Here is a 15,905-nt window from a genome sequence, read left to right on the forward strand (position 1 = left end):
TGGTCATTGAGACTGAGAGAGGTCTTTATTTTACATATTTATAAAATACTGCATTTCAGAGGTTGCCGTGTAGGCCCAACCAAACAGTGAGCTGAAGACATTGAAAAACTGGCAAAGTCAGAGTCACAGAAGATCTAACAATGAGACAATCAGCATGATAGAATATTATAAAAAATAGGTGAGAATGACTCAAATTTTTTGGTTTGGTAAGTTGCTATCTATACAACATTTTGCAAATTACAATAAAAATACTAGACATTTTTAAGAGAATCCCATCCAAAAGTGGAGTTAGCCTCATTTGGAAAGTGATGGCATATTACTAGGATATACCATTACTTTTTGATCAGTGGGGGTGGCAACTGACCAGCTGTGCATAGAACTGCAGCACGGAAAGTGTTGCAGTCCCTTCTTTCTATGGATCAGTTAGGTTCCCGATAGTAGTACCCCTACGGATCCAATAGTGTATTTGCCACTGTATCGGTTAAAAAAATTATAATAATTCATTAAAATTCACAGATACAGTCAAGGCGACATTTTGGCCATACAATGGCCTTTCTCATGCCCCTACTGATCAGAAAGTGATGTCATATCCTCATGATATGATATCACTTTCTGAGTTGGGAAGAAACCCTATGAAAATTGGCTTTGAAAGTTGGATCAGTAGACAAAGTTTGGTAATTGTTTAATTTTTATGTACACAGAAATTGGCCTTTTACTAATAAATTTTGACGGTCATTTTTGCCAAAGTAACAGCAGGAAGCGCAGCCATATTGTTTGTCACTTTTTAAATAGCTTCTCCGACACCGACTACATCTGTTATTTTGTTGTCATGTTCAATAAACAACCAAAAAAAGTTTACCACCAGTTCCTGAGAACCTCATTTCAATATGTCTGCACTTCCTGTTGTCCCTTTTCTTAAATTCTCCACCACAACTAAATATAACAATGCTAATATCTCTGTACAAAACAAAAACTTGATAATGAAACTTTGGCTATCACTCTCACTTGTGGTTTAGCAATGTATGCCCATTTATATGTTTTGGGTGGAAATTCACTTTGAGCACCTTTAAGTAACTGTATGAAAGTGGATTGTTAAGTTGAACTTGACCCAGACGATTGTTACAGATCTACAAGGAAGTCAAACATGTCCGCTTTATGGTCACATAATTGGGCATTCTATTTAGTCCGGAGTTACAGAGAATCTCATCACTGTAAAAGAAGAATTTCTGAGAAAAGAAATATAATGTGTGTCTTAAGCGATACCTAAGAATTTCTTTCTGCCAACATTCCTGGAATACTATCCCAACTAGATCGTTACTATTTGTCTTGGAGCCCTGCCTGAAGTCATATCCGAGCTACTTTGAAAATACAAATATTTCTTTATATTCAAATGCGTGTCATCTGCCCGGGCTGTCAGTGCAGGGAAGGCTGTAGATAAAATGTGTTCTACTTGAGAACTTCTCTTTTACAATCTGGTAAACGCAGTCATATGTTTGTTTCAAGAATACTTGGATATTGTGGAGCAGATGCTTCAACAAATTTGGCTGTGAAAATATTTCAATACTTTTTTTTACGGTTATTATCCCAGTAGCCAGATATGGTTTTAGAATCAGTTTCAGGATCTATCTATAAAAGAAATTCTATTTCATATCCAGACAAATACAATTCCTAGTATAACAAGTCCCATTCTGTATTACCGTATATTGTTCATTTAATATTTTTTTTCTAGTTACTTATATTTTTTTTATAGCTACATATTTTGCAGCACCATACAGAAGTTGTCATCCCAATAAAAGAAACTATTAGCCTCATGCGCACAACCTGATTACAGTCGGTTTTGTCAGGGTCTGTATAACGGCACCTATAGACTGCAATGTTCCCATATTGTAGCTCACTGTGCCCCCGATTTTTCGTTTCAAACGGTATTTATTAGTTCGAAATTGGGTATGGAAAACAAAGGATTACAGATGAAATATAATGACCCTACACAGAGTGCACACCCGTTTGTTTTTAAGGAGGTACACAGAGGTTTCTCTCGTATTCATATGCGAAAACAATAACGGTATGCCATATTGCAGAGTTTATCTCCCTTAGGCCTTATTTACACGAGTGTTGCGCACCTCGGACGTGAAAAACGACAGTTTTTCACGGCCGAGGTGCATTTGTGCACGGCGCTGCGGGACGCGATGTCTCGCATCCCCCATAGTTCAGAGTCTATGGAGGGATGCGTGATGCGTGAAAAGATAGGACATGTCCTATTTTCCCACGGACCCTTCACACGGTTCGTTGAAACAACGGCTGTGTGAACGGCCACATTGAATTACATAGGTCCGTGGGACGGCCGCTGTTTCAACGGCTGTCCCACGGACGTTTTAACACGTAAGTGTAAATAAGGCCTTAGGCGTTGAAACAACGGCTGTGTGAACAGCCACAATGAATTACATAGGTCAGTCCGTGGGACGACCGTTGAAACAGCGGCCATCCCACGGACCAATGTAATTCAATGTGGCCATTCACACAGCCGTTGTTTCATGGACCGTGTGAAGGGTCCGTGGGAAAATAGGACATGTCCTATCATTTCACGCATCACGCATCCCTCCATAGTCTCTCATCTATGGGGGATGCGAGACATCGCGTCCCGCAGCGCCGAGCATCGATGCACCTCGGACCTTAAAAACTGTTGTTTTTCACATCCGAGGTGCGCAACGGTCATGTAAATAAGGCCTTAGAGCATTGCTATTGGAGGGGAAGGGTCCCATACCGAGGCACCTTTTGGCAACTCATGGAGTGCCTACAGCTCCATAAATTTATGTGTACCACAGCTTATAACCCCTAATAACAAGAGTGTTTTAATCCTAAATGACCAGAGACGTTTTAGTGATTTTTCACACGTGGTAACAGTTGTAAAAAAAATTTGGGGGCTTCCAAAAAATATTTTTTCTTGACACAAAGGCATGTTCTTACTCAACTCTATTAAATAAAATTGTGCTTAAAGTTAGAAAAGTAATTTTTTTTGCATTTCTTTAATTTTCTTATTTAGCAAATTCACACTAAAATAACGTTCCCCACATTTTGTTGCAGTCATTTTGATATATAATATGTACAGTCTTAGGTGATCGGGGTGGCTATGAGTACGGTTTGGGTTAGTGTAGATGGTATTTACATATATATTTTTTTACAATGAACGATCTCTGGGAGACATTCAGACTCCACTCTTACTAGGGCATCCATAAAAGCCGCAGTTACAGGGTAAAACACCCCCTGTACTGACTTAAAAATTCACTTGAATAGGAGCAGAGCTGCAATACCGCCGAACAGCCACTATCCTTTTTACAGGAGCCATCTGCTTCCAGCAACATCGTCCGGCAGCCGGTGCCAGATCGGTGCGGAGTCCGGGTGTCGGACACGCATCGATCATATACTGATGACCTGTCCGGTGGATAGGTCATCAGTTTTCAGAAAGTGGACAACCCCTTTAAAAAATTCACAACAAGCAACTTTTTCTTATAAGATTTCTTCCAATGACAGCTGAAACAGCAACAGATGTAAAATAAGATAACATTTTCATTGGTGGTTGCCAAGTATGGGACATATCAAACATTAACCATATTTTTCTGATTATTTCAGAATCTCTAAAGTAAATTGAACATGACAGCTCATGCTCAAATCACATCTGCTCTATGGCTCCACTTCCATTTGTCATTCAATGCATATTACGAGATGGGTCACAGAATTATTTTCTCTGTAAAAGGAAATGGGAAGTAGATTGTTTTTGTTTTTTTTGTTTGTTTTTTAAGTAATAAATAGTAAAATTAAGTAACATTTTTTGTTGAAAGAATGTCTGTTAAAATAATTGAGTTTCCTCAATGGTTATTTTTTTTATTATATAGCACAATATTTCTTCTTGATTTGAGTAGACAAAGCATGAACTTATGGACTAAGTAAGCAAATTTCGCTGCTAGTCCTCATTCATCAAAACTGTCTCACATAAAAATTCCCAAGTTTACATAGAAACAAATCACATTGCAGCTTTAATTTTTCTAGAGCAGCTTAAAGGGGTTTTCCCACAATTATAAATTTTCACCTATCCACAGGATAGCTGATAATTTTGTGATCGCTGGGGACCCCATTGATCGCGAGAACGGTGGTCCCAAACCCTTGATCCTCTTCACTGCTTGACCAAATTGACCAACGAGGCGGAGGTAAGCATGTGCTCCTGGGTCAACCGACGGTCTAATGACCTAAACTAAGACATCATAGGGATCAGGATACTGTGACTTTGGCTCATTAGACCTGTAGTCAGGCCAGAATTTGTGCCATATTACACTCATGTGAAAAGGGTCTCAATCGTTTGGGCATGTTGACGTGACGTTTTTCTGAAAATACCCTAAGGCCTCCAGCATACAGGCGTGTTACAACTCTGTTTTGTACAGTGCCTTAAAGGGAAGGTGTCACAAATTTTTTTTTTTATATGTTATTGCTTTTAGTATGTCATTAAAATAAATAGCATTTATTTGTGTTTTTGGGTTGTACTTTTTTCTTTCTTTTACTTCTTTATGGGGGCTGCCATTTTTTTTTTCATCTCTGTATGTGTCGATTAACGACATACAGAGATGGAATACTGCACATACATCCCCATAGAGAATGCGAACGGGAGCCGTTCCATTCACTATAGCGTACCCCATCTGTGTGGGAGCGGCGCATGCGCCGCTCCCACACAGTCCAAAAGGAAGGTCTTCGGCAGAGCAACATCCGGCGCCATTTTCATGTGGACCGGAAGCCGCGGCCGGACAGTAAGATGACTATTTCTGGTCGCGGCTTTCGTCCATATGTTCAGAAGCAAGGACTAGGAGCGAAGGGAGCGGAGGCAGCGGCAACGACAGCGGCGGCGGCAGGAGCAGGTAAGTTATGTTTGTGTATGTGATGTGTGTGTATGTTCGTGTTATACTGTCTGATTACCACGGTATCTAATCCTCCTACACTGTGCATTCGCTCAAAAAATGGCGGCACACAGTGTAGGAGGTTTGAACATTCAACCCCCTCCTTTCTCCTGGCACTAGCCAGGATAAAGGAGGGGGGATTGTTTGAGGACACTAGAGCGAGTGTGTCTTCTCCAATTTTGCAGCATAAAGCATTTACCACATGCCAATGCTGCAATTTTGGGAATTGCTACCTCTAGTGACCAGCACATGGAAATTTTATAAATTAGAATCTAATTTATAATATTTCCTGACTTGTGAAAAAATTAGAGCAATGTGTAATCATTTATATATTAACAGTTTAACTAAAAAAAATAATATATTTTTCTAGCGACACATTCCCTTTCAGAGGGCAACCATAGAGGTGCATGGGGCCTTACTTTGTCTCCATATGCCTCTGATATAATTTGAAGGAATATAGAAGTTTCATCGCATGCCATATTACGAGAATATCTCCTATATATTGCATCCAATGTAGAATGATATGGTGGCATTGTGGCTTCGTAGTGCTGTGGACTCTGTGTGGTGCTTTTGTACACAGTTCTGTCATGTCTATGAGGCTGTGAAACAAGATTTTTGTTTAGTTGAGTATGAGGCCGTAGGTTGTTTGTATTTTTCCCTTTTCTTTGTTCCACACAACACAAGCAAGCTTTACTGATTACAGAGGCACAGGAAATATTGCTCATTATATTCTCATTTCAGTTTAGATCCAGCTTGTCCAAGGGAAAAAACACCATTAATCAAAGGCTAATGCAATTCTCCATATTAAATCACTGTGTAGGCTGGATGCACCAGAGCAGCACACGAAGCACAACAACTGTAGCTACCCCCGCAGAAAACATAATGTACAGTCTACAAAATCTAGGATGGTTACTATTAGAATAAAAGCTCATTCTTAAAGGCTATGTACAACATTGCAGGGCTTTTATTTTTTTTAATAAACAGGTCGGTTAGTGTGTTTGGTGTAACTTTATAAATAGTTTTTATTAAAAATTATTCTTACTTTTTGAGCTACAGCTGCTCTGTATCCTGTAGACAGAGCAGCTGTATCTAGCGCTAAATCCTGCAGGTCTGTGTGACTGACGTGTTCAGTGACAACTGGTCCTTTGTGTCTCTAACACGGGGGATCCACCTGTTATCTTATCACATCATGACAGATTACAGGTGGACCCTGCATGTCATTGACATGCGGGACCCACTGACACTGAAACGGTCAGGTCCGCGGTACTCATTGATTCAGGTAATAGCGAATGATACAGCTGTTCTGTATAGAGAACACAGAACAGCTGTATCTCCAAAAGTAAATTATTTTTTAATAAAAACTATTTATAAAGTTACACACTGACTAACCTGATTATTAAAAAAAAAATACAAAAAAATGCCCTGCAATGGTGTACATAGCCTTTAAATGTAGGACCTTTTCTGTGCGTTACGTGATGATTGTACAATAATCTGTTGAGTAAAATTAATGCACATTTTGTCTTCAAAAAATAAAAAAGGGTGGCATTTCTGAAGTAGCAGTTCCTAAGATAATACCATTGGTTTTGCTCCCTCTATAAAGTATAAGCATTTCAATAGAATAGAAACAGGGGCAGGGGCATATATATCGTAATGAGGGCCATAAATGGGGCCTCTCTCTCGGTGCTAAATCAGACCCCACACATTCCCATCTGGCCCGAAAATATTTTTGAAAAGTGAATTGTTTTGGGTCCATACAGACATTTTCGGTTGAGGTAAAACGCATCCAAAAAACGCATTTATTTTTACTACAATTTGATGCTTTTTGATGCACTTGCTATTTTTACCGCAAGCGCATTGAAAAATGCACCAAATCGCAGTAAAAACACATGCAGTTTTCGGATGTGGCTTTCCATGCAAGTTTTAACTGCACTTCAACCCCAACATCTGAATGGATCCTTAGTCACATAGGAATATGCATCATATACTGTATAAGCCAGTGACATATATAAATGAAAAGGCAACATTGAAAAAATGGTGGCCTTCACCTTCCGATTCTTTTCAGTAGGGAAGGTAGGGATGACTCTTTTGCTGATTGCACCTTCTTTGTTGCAGTAGAAGTAGAGAATTACAAACAGTAAGATATTTAGATATAGATTGAAGCCAACCTTACTTGAACCTCATATCTCCATGCCCCGAGCCTTTACAATGAGCAGGCTTCTATGACGCATCTCTAATATTTTGTCTGGAATAACAAGGGACTGTAAAATGTGAAATGCAATGTCAAAAAGTGTTTGCTATTACCTGGTAAAGTGGGACTTGTTCTTGAGTGACAGCAAATATTAGCAGAATATTATTCTCCACCAACTTCTCTATCAGCTGACCAAGTGTTGGATATTCCTGCAAGAAGTCAGAAAGCAAAATGTATTCATTCACTATTTATAAAGATATGGAAATCCTCTTACTCATTCAGATCCATATTATTGTCCATTATATAGTCGTATAGTAGTATGGGGTGGAGTAGTGAAGACTTTCAGCTGTTTGTCAGCCCAATGGCTGAAAAGATTTAAAAAGTGACAACCACTTTTCTGTGCCAGAAATTTATGCAAAGAAGTTGTCAGTTCCCTTCCCCCATTGCTCTTGTTGGGTCAAATGTAATTGAATGACAAGATAAACGACAATAAGCAACCATGTCACCACTGTACTCTACCACATCACCACTGTACTCTACCATGTCACCACTGTACTCTACCACATCACCACTGTACTCTACCACATCACCACTGTACTCTACCACGTCACCACTGTACTCTACCACGTCACCACCGTACTCTACCATGTCACCACCGTACTCTACCATGTCACCACCGTACTCTACCACGTCACCACTGTACTCTACCACGTCACCACTCTACTCTAACATGTTACCACTCTACTCTACCACGTCACCACTCTACTCTACCATATCACCACTGTACTCTACCATGTCACCACTGTACTCTACCATGTCACCACTCTACTCTACCACGTCACCACTCTACTCTACCACGTCACCACTCTACTCTACCACGTGACCACTCTACTCTACCACGTCACCACTCTACTTTACCACGTCACCACTCTACTCTACTCTACCACGTCACCACTCTACTCTACCATGTCATCACTCTACTCTACCACGTCACCACTCTACTCTACCACGTCACCACTCTACTCTACCATGTTACCACTCTACTCTAACATGTCACCACTGTACTCTACCACGTCACCACACTACTCTACAGTGTGGTCTTCTAATTGTAACCCTTACAACCAGGATTATATTTTACCTGGACAGTTGACATGGAGTATTCATTACTGCTGTCTAGATGGCATTGACAATCATTTGGAATGACAATACCGGCCAATTTGCTATCCATGCCATAATGAGAATCCGCGTCGGTCACAAATACCAGCAAATGCATTGATCCATTCCTCCATCCAATTCGGTCCTACATTAAAAGGAAGTTATTTTGATATAGTGCTAGATAAAATTTGCATAAAGTGAAACATTCAACAAAATTATTAATGGAGAAAGCAAACCAAGTATGTGCATTTAATATACCAGCTGCATTCAATTCTTTCTGCCATTGTAATGTTATAAGGTTCCAGGACAATGACACCCACACTGCAGATTCCATCAGTTGTCAAAACCATGACCCTCTTTCATATCAGGGTAAGCTGCAGCAAGTAATTGATCCCACCTTACCCAAAGCAGTGACTTCTTATAGGCAACTAAGGGATCGCCAATCACTGTCCCTGCACACTGTACACTTTTATATTGGAAACTTGCTATCCAGTACCCAATGCCCAATTAGGTTCCAGGAACAGTCTTGCACTTCCCGCCACCAATTTTCCATGCACACGACCGTAGTTTTCATTTGTAATTAGGGAATCCATAATTACGGATGAAATTGCGGACCCATTTATTTCTATAGGCAATGGACACCTTTCCGTATATTTACGGATGTGTGTCCGGGCCGTAGAAATGATCGGCAAAATATAGAACATGTCCTATTCTTGTCCGCAATTGCGGCGCGGTCTCGCCCGTAGAAGTCTACGGGTGCTTCCGCAATTCCGGACAGCTACGGATGTGCATCCGTATTTGCGGATCCATATTTGCGTACAGTAAAATCCATTATGGTCGTGTGCATGAGGCCTAAAAGTGTGTACTGCATAAGTCGAAAACCCACTGCCGTCTGAAGAAACGCATTCCCTCTCCCACCCTATAGCCTAAATAACTGGAAAAAACATTAAATTGGAAGAGTACATTATGATCAACGTTTATTTTTGTAATAACTTTTTTTTTTTACAATAATTTGTCTATTGTTTAGACTATACAAGTATGCCTATGTTCTCACTTGGGTTATGGTCCATTTTAATTGCTCTCTGACTGTCAAAATAGAGTAGCCTATAAAACGAACCCCTGACAGACTCATTATGTGTCAACAGAATCCTCCGCGATCCAGTAGGATCATTTACAAAGTGGCACAGTTGGTGGGATCTCCAGTGATCCTGAGAAGGGGCCAGCTGGTGGGGAACAGGCGGCACATGCTCAATCTTTTCTATTGGGAGTTATGGAATGGGCCCTTTCACATGCACAATGAAATGTTTGGGTATAGAGGTGCTCCTCTAAGTCCTCTTAGAAATGTCACAGGTTCCTACTGATCTGACTGTTGCTCTATCCTGAATACTGGTTCAGTAAGTATTCAATACAATAGAAAACTACTTACTTTGCAAACAGCTGCCTGCATAATGGCATCAAACCCTCCTTCGGGTGTATCAATATTTGCTGATATTCTTTGCTTTTGCACTATGTTATTAAAATTAGCTGTATTGTGAGTCAGTGATAAAACATGTTTATATCCAAAGGTTGGTAAGCAGTCCACGGATTCTCTACTGTAAAATGCAAACAGTCATGTAGTCATATGACATGAAATGTTATTTAAATATGTATTACACAATACTTCTGTATGGCAAGTCTGCCCTGGTATGCAAAGATACAATCGTTACTCTATCGCTGCATAACTTTGCTGCTCGGGACTGTAGAAAAACTTAGAGACAGCCCTTGTGAGAACTAAAAAAAATGCTACATTGGTTCTTACCCGGCTTTCTCAGAAACAAATATGAATAGAAACAGGCTAATAGAATTTAAAGGACTGCTCCAGGCAAAACTAATGCACTATGTTATGCCTAGTACAGGTCTCGAGGGGGCGCTGCATGACGCAGGGATTAAAAAGGCAAAATAAGATTAGTCGTGCACCACCCCTACTGGCGTTGCTCTCAGTATAATGCAGTGAGGCACATTTACTAATATTGTCTATATTGTAGTAGTGAAAATTAAGGTCCCATGAGGACCCATTAAGAGCTTACTGCATATGGATTCATACAATGAACTAAAATATAGATTTGTATGCAGTCAGCTTGTCCAGGCAGACATCATTTTATCATTTAATTCTACTGCTACTAGTAGCAGGACTAGATACCTCCCAACCGTCCCAGGCGGCCGGTGGCATGTTCCAGTTTCAACTGTATCTTTATCCTCAGGACGCAGATACAGATGAATACAATGTTGGAGCAGGAAGCCGTCAGATGTGAGTGGTTTGGCGCAGGCAGGTGCGATGCAGCAATGTGGGGAGACACTATGGGAGCATAATACGGTGTGGGGGCCACTAAGGGGGCATTATACTATGTGGGGGCACTATAAGTTATTATACTTTGTGGGGAGGCACTATGGGGGCATTATATTGTGGGGAGGCTCTTTGGGGTATTAAACTGTGGGGGGCACTATGGGGGTACTATACTATGTGGGGGGCACTATCGGGCATTGTACCGTGTGGGGGGCACTATGGGGGCATTATATTTTGGTTAGGCTCTTTGGGGGTATTAAACTGTGTGAGGCACTATGGGGGCATTATATTATGTGGGAGGCACTATCGGGCATTATAATGTGTGGGGGCACTATGGGGGCATTATATTTTGGTTAGGCTCTTTGGGGGTATTAAACTGTGTGAGGCACTATGGGGACATTATATTATGTGGGAGGCGCTATCGGGCATTATACTGTGTGGGGGCACTATGGGGGCATTATATTGTGGTTAGGCTCATTGGGTGTATTAAACTGTGGGATGCACTATAGGGGCATTATATTGTGGTTAGGCTCTTTGGGGGTATTAAACTATGGGGGCACTATGGGGTATTATACTGTATGGACTGAACTGATTGTGTATGGGCGGGTTTAGAGGTGTGGCTTAATAAAAAATAAATTGTAGCAACGCACTTTGTTGCGCCGCATGAGTTAACGCTATGCGACCATAAATCTACAATCTCATGCACACGACATAGCCCTGTCAATAAAGGCTGTACTGATCTATTAGTTCAGCGCCATAAAGCTCCATGTACTGCCTTGCAGAGGTTTCTCAACCCTTACAAGTAATATTTTTTTATTCGTTACTTTGACTATCTCATAATCCATCTGATACAGTAGGTATTAGTTCCCCTTAATGCCAGATTAAAGGAATTTTACTGTAGCTTAATATGGTGCATTACAACAATGAAAACAATACACTGAATAGCAAAATACTAAACAGATAAAAATCAATAAAAATTAAAAAATATTTCTTTGATAACTACAATTCAAAGTGCAACTATCATATTTGTAATTTATATTCCATATGAAAAATGTATTTGGATCTTAGTGACTATTTTGGCAATAGACGCTGTGTTCATTTTGTCATTGCTGGATAAGTCACATATGACGAACACATTATATGTCACTACAATTAATCACAATCAACAGTTATAGGAACATTATGAGTAAGGGTGAGTAAGTTTCTTACTGGCAGGGGTTCTCAATATCCTTTGGAACAGTTTTTATATACGGAGAAACTGGCTTTTCCACAAATGTCCCAAATCCCAGGCGGAAGTTACTTGTCAGATTGGACATTTCCTTAGAAAGTGTAGATCCCAGTTGTTGTATGGTTCTCAGATCATCATTCATGGAGGCAGAGAGGTCCATTAAGTAATATAAGTCTACTGGATAATCTTCACTTTGACGGACATCAACTTGAAATGTAATTGCATTCCCTGGAGGAATTAATGGACAGGGAGTTAGAATAAAAGTTTTCAATCTGTATAGGTATTGGATTTCCATATTAATAGAAATAAACAGTAAAATTCCTTTCATCCGGTATAAATGGGACCAGATGTACTGGAATATTTGTTCTGAAATCCCAAACTATATAGCAGGTTTTTAGCTGAAAGCAAATGCCAAATTATGAGACTTTTTGGATTTTTGGATGCCGGATTAAAAGAATTGCACTGTTATAATAATGGAAATATTAATAATACAAATAGTAATTATTATTATTATTACTACTACCACATGTGAACCAGTATAGGATAGTACTACACATGATATTTTTGTATTGTAGGTGGAGAGGCTGAGTTTCGCCTATGGCGTAGCTAATGGCGGTGCAGAAGTAGCAGTCGTGACAGCACCCCTACTTCAGTGGGACCCCAAAGCCCCCAATACTACATAAGATAACGGAATTGAAGAATGTGCTGAGGCTTAACTGTATCACATCCAGTAATTCAGGGGTGTAACCGGGGAGAGTATGGAGGGGCATGTCCCCTTGGAAGTGCTAAGAAGCCACACTACCTATTTATATACAGGGCAAGTGAAAGGTCCCGATGTAAAGGAAAGCCCAACTTATAGCTTACCTGGCCTCAGTTTAAGGACAAGCTTCTGTGGAGTGATCTGTCTTACATGATCATTGTTTTTCTGAGCTCCTTCTGGAAGAGGATTATTCCTGCGCGTTTCTACCTTGGATTTGGGATATTCAATATTGGTTACTGGGCATCCTTTAGAAAGTAGCACTTCAGGGGTGTCACACCGAGCAGTGACTTCTAGAGGATCTGTAAAATTCTGCAAAAGTAAATATAAACCAATAAACAAATATAATATAAAAATCTGTGACTTGCACTGCTTATAACAAAACAATATAACGACTAAGCTCAATCACTACTATCTCAATGTATTGACTATTGATGACTAAGGGTCTGATAGCAGTGAATGATCAGTAAGTCCCTGGCGCCATCACTGAACCACCCATGATGTCATGAACGCGGCTTAGATAAGAGAAGCGACTGGCACTTTTACACTTTCACTACCAAAGATATATGTAATATATCCTGACATTAAATGATTGTCACCACTAGAATATAGAAGTATCATATTAAAGTCCATAATCTTAGCTTTCAAATAAAACCAGTATCAAAGCTCTTGGGGAGTAGCACTCGTTTGAAGTCTGCGAGCAGGATGAAATTCCAAGTTCTGTGTCTGTGTAGGGGAGGAAGGAAAACTGCAAGTGAGAGCAGAAAAAAAATGGAGACCAAGTATTAGTGTGATCTCTCCCCTGTACAGTCTTCCACTCTCTGATTGTTATACTTAGGGGGTCTTTTTTTTCTACTAAATGGGAGAAAAGATGAGGAGTTGCACATCTAATCACCCTCTATGCAATTTGTCGACTCATGACTTGAATATTTACCTGCACCTGGATCACAGAGATCTTTGGTCTCTTCAGGTATGATTATTTTGTGACGATATATGCATAAATGCAAAGGCAACAAAAGAAGCTAAAATATAAAAGCTACGATATAGCTGGATCCTACCGAAATATCCAAGTAAAAACCTCTTCTCTGTAATCATAGGCTTTTATGTTCTTATTCTTTATAGCCATAGGGAATCCCAACCCTTAATAACGCATTTCCCAGAAGTACAAGGAGATGGTAAGATCCTGCAATGATGAGGTCTGGACATCTCGGGGGCACTCCTTAACTTCCGCCCAGACAATAATATTGATTCATTTTCCATTCTCTAAAGCAATCTCAATGTCTAATTCTGTTGTATTAGATGAATGATGTTTTTTTTCTGAGGCAGGAAGTGAATCTCACAGTGAGTGCCCTTAAATGGCTCAATGAATTCCTCCTACTGTTTAGTCTGACCGAAGAAATTCACTGAGGGATGCTGTAGTAAGAGGTTCATGTCGGATGATTTGCAGTCAGTAGGAATATCTGAACTGTGTGAATATTCGACAATACGGCAAAATACATTTTAATGATTTGTGTATTATTGTCAACAATATGAGAAAGCCATGTATAGTGTCGGATTGGGCACCTTGGGCTCAACTGAGAAAATGGTCTAAGGTTCAACTCTTCTACTGTACAAGAAAGTACATGATCAGTGTAATGACGGGGGGTAGGGAAACGGACAAGTGAGCCCTAGTCTACCCGCCACTCTGTCCCTGCCTACTTGCAACGACGCGCCCTAGGCGACAGGGTACAACTGGGTGGCGGTCCCTGCGCTCAGTAAGTGCACGACAAACACGACAAACATACAAGGGAACACAAGCAAGGGAAAGGGGCAGTCGCCCACGGCAACACCGTGAGCAACCAGAGTGGTGAACGAGCCGAGTCAAGCCAGGAGTGTGCGAGGTACCAAACGAAGAGCAGAAGAGTAGTCAGTAAGCCAGGGTCTGTATGGAGCAGGATCAAAATAGAAGGAGCTGTAGCTGGGCCAGGAAACCACACGAAAAGAATCACAAGCACCGAGGGACAGGAAGGGCAGGCTTAAATAGACCGAGGGCGGGAGCTAGCTGAGTCTGGCCAGGTTGCGATAGGCTCTCCCACTCCTAAGCCTTCCAGCCTGAGTGGTGGAAGCTGGAGTCAGTCTCAGGGATGTAGATTCAGGTGCTGACTGATTAATTATGGGAGTTAACCCCGAAGCTGTGCCTGGCAGATCCTTTACAATCAGTTTAATTGTGTAGTAGGATTACGCACACAGGTCACAAAAAGCGATTAACCCAGGGTCGAACTGGCCCACCAGAGACCCAGAGGACCCTCCGGCAGCCCAAGCCCTGATACAATAATGGGCCCCATAGGTCCAGCAGTAAACAACCCAACTTGGAGGTGACTTTGGAGACAATCACCTGACATTAGGGTCGTTTTCTTATGGGTTGATCCACAAATAACGTATTAGATCTTATTGATGATATGTCCTACGTGTGCAATAACAACAAAGATTATAATGCCCATAAAAAATGACAGGTGCATGTTCTGTATAGATAGAGGGTGGCCCTCAGAATAATTTCCACTGATGGGTCCCAGGAACCTCAGCCTGGCACGGGATAAACCTCAGCAACAAGTGATCTGCTTAACTTACATTTCCCTGTCAAAAGGGTATAGACACTCAAGGAAAATGTGGAAATGATTGTGAATGAACTCTTAATAGGTGACCCATCATCCCCATGTTTTAACCGGAAGAGTCTTCAATAGATAATTCAATCTAAGTTTTACATTTGTAATATTAAGGATTCCATAATTGCTGGACTATGACGTCCTGGGTTAAAGGATTTATCCTTTCAATTAACGCAGACCTCAGTCCCCCAAAAATGCAAAAAATAGCTAATACTAAACAGGGAGGAGCGGTGCTCTAGCAGTATCTCACCCTCAGTGTGCCTGTTGGATTACATGCTATGAGAGGGGAGGTAACAGGAGGGAGGGACATCTGATTGGCTCGGGGCACACAGAACAGCTCTTACATCACACCAGGAAGACCCGCCCACTCAGCAATGATGGAGAGAAAATATAAATTTCTAGAGACTAGCAGAGGGAAGGAAAAATACCCTAAATATAAAGGTTGCACACAACTTTTTAGGCTTCACTACATCTAATATGCATCTACAATGGTCTAAGGAAGGATTGTGTTTTTTTTATTTGTAACAAAACGGATGCTTTAAGAGAGCTTTGTTTGCTTGTTGTGAGATATAACATGTTAAAACACATTTAACTGTACACAAAGCTTATTAAAGGCTGTAGATGGTGGGTTATCCTGCTGCATCTAGAAACAGTCTGCAGAATTAAAAATGC

At 40.7% G+C, this 15,905-nt stretch overlaps 1 protein-coding gene across 2 annotated transcripts in view; it reads right to left on the reverse strand.

Moving 5' to 3' along the window:
* Window positions 1–12,009, reverse strand: part of ITGB6 (integrin subunit beta 6) — a 49,871-nt gene extending 37,862 nt beyond the window's left edge. For both annotated transcript variants that reach the window (XM_075829355.1, XM_075829354.1), the window contains exons 1-4: window positions 11,816–12,009; window positions 9,710–9,875; window positions 8,267–8,428; window positions 7,242–7,337 (exon numbers count right to left, since the gene is read on the reverse strand). In XM_075829355.1, coding sequence (XP_075685470.1) covers window positions 7,242–7,337; window positions 8,267–8,428; window positions 9,710–9,875; window positions 11,816–11,994 — 603 coding nt within the window. In that variant the 5' untranslated portion in view covers window positions 11,995–12,009. The remainder of the gene's footprint in view (window positions 1–7,241; window positions 7,338–8,266; window positions 8,429–9,709; window positions 9,876–11,815) is intronic.
* Window positions 12,010–15,905: the final 3,896 nt, after the last annotated feature.

The sequence above is a fragment of the Rhinoderma darwinii genome, chromosome 6 (assembly GCF_050947455.1).
Source record: "Rhinoderma darwinii isolate aRhiDar2 chromosome 6, aRhiDar2.hap1, whole genome shotgun sequence".
In the NCBI taxonomy this organism is placed as follows: domain Eukaryota; kingdom Metazoa; phylum Chordata; class Amphibia; order Anura; family Rhinodermatidae; genus Rhinoderma; species Rhinoderma darwinii.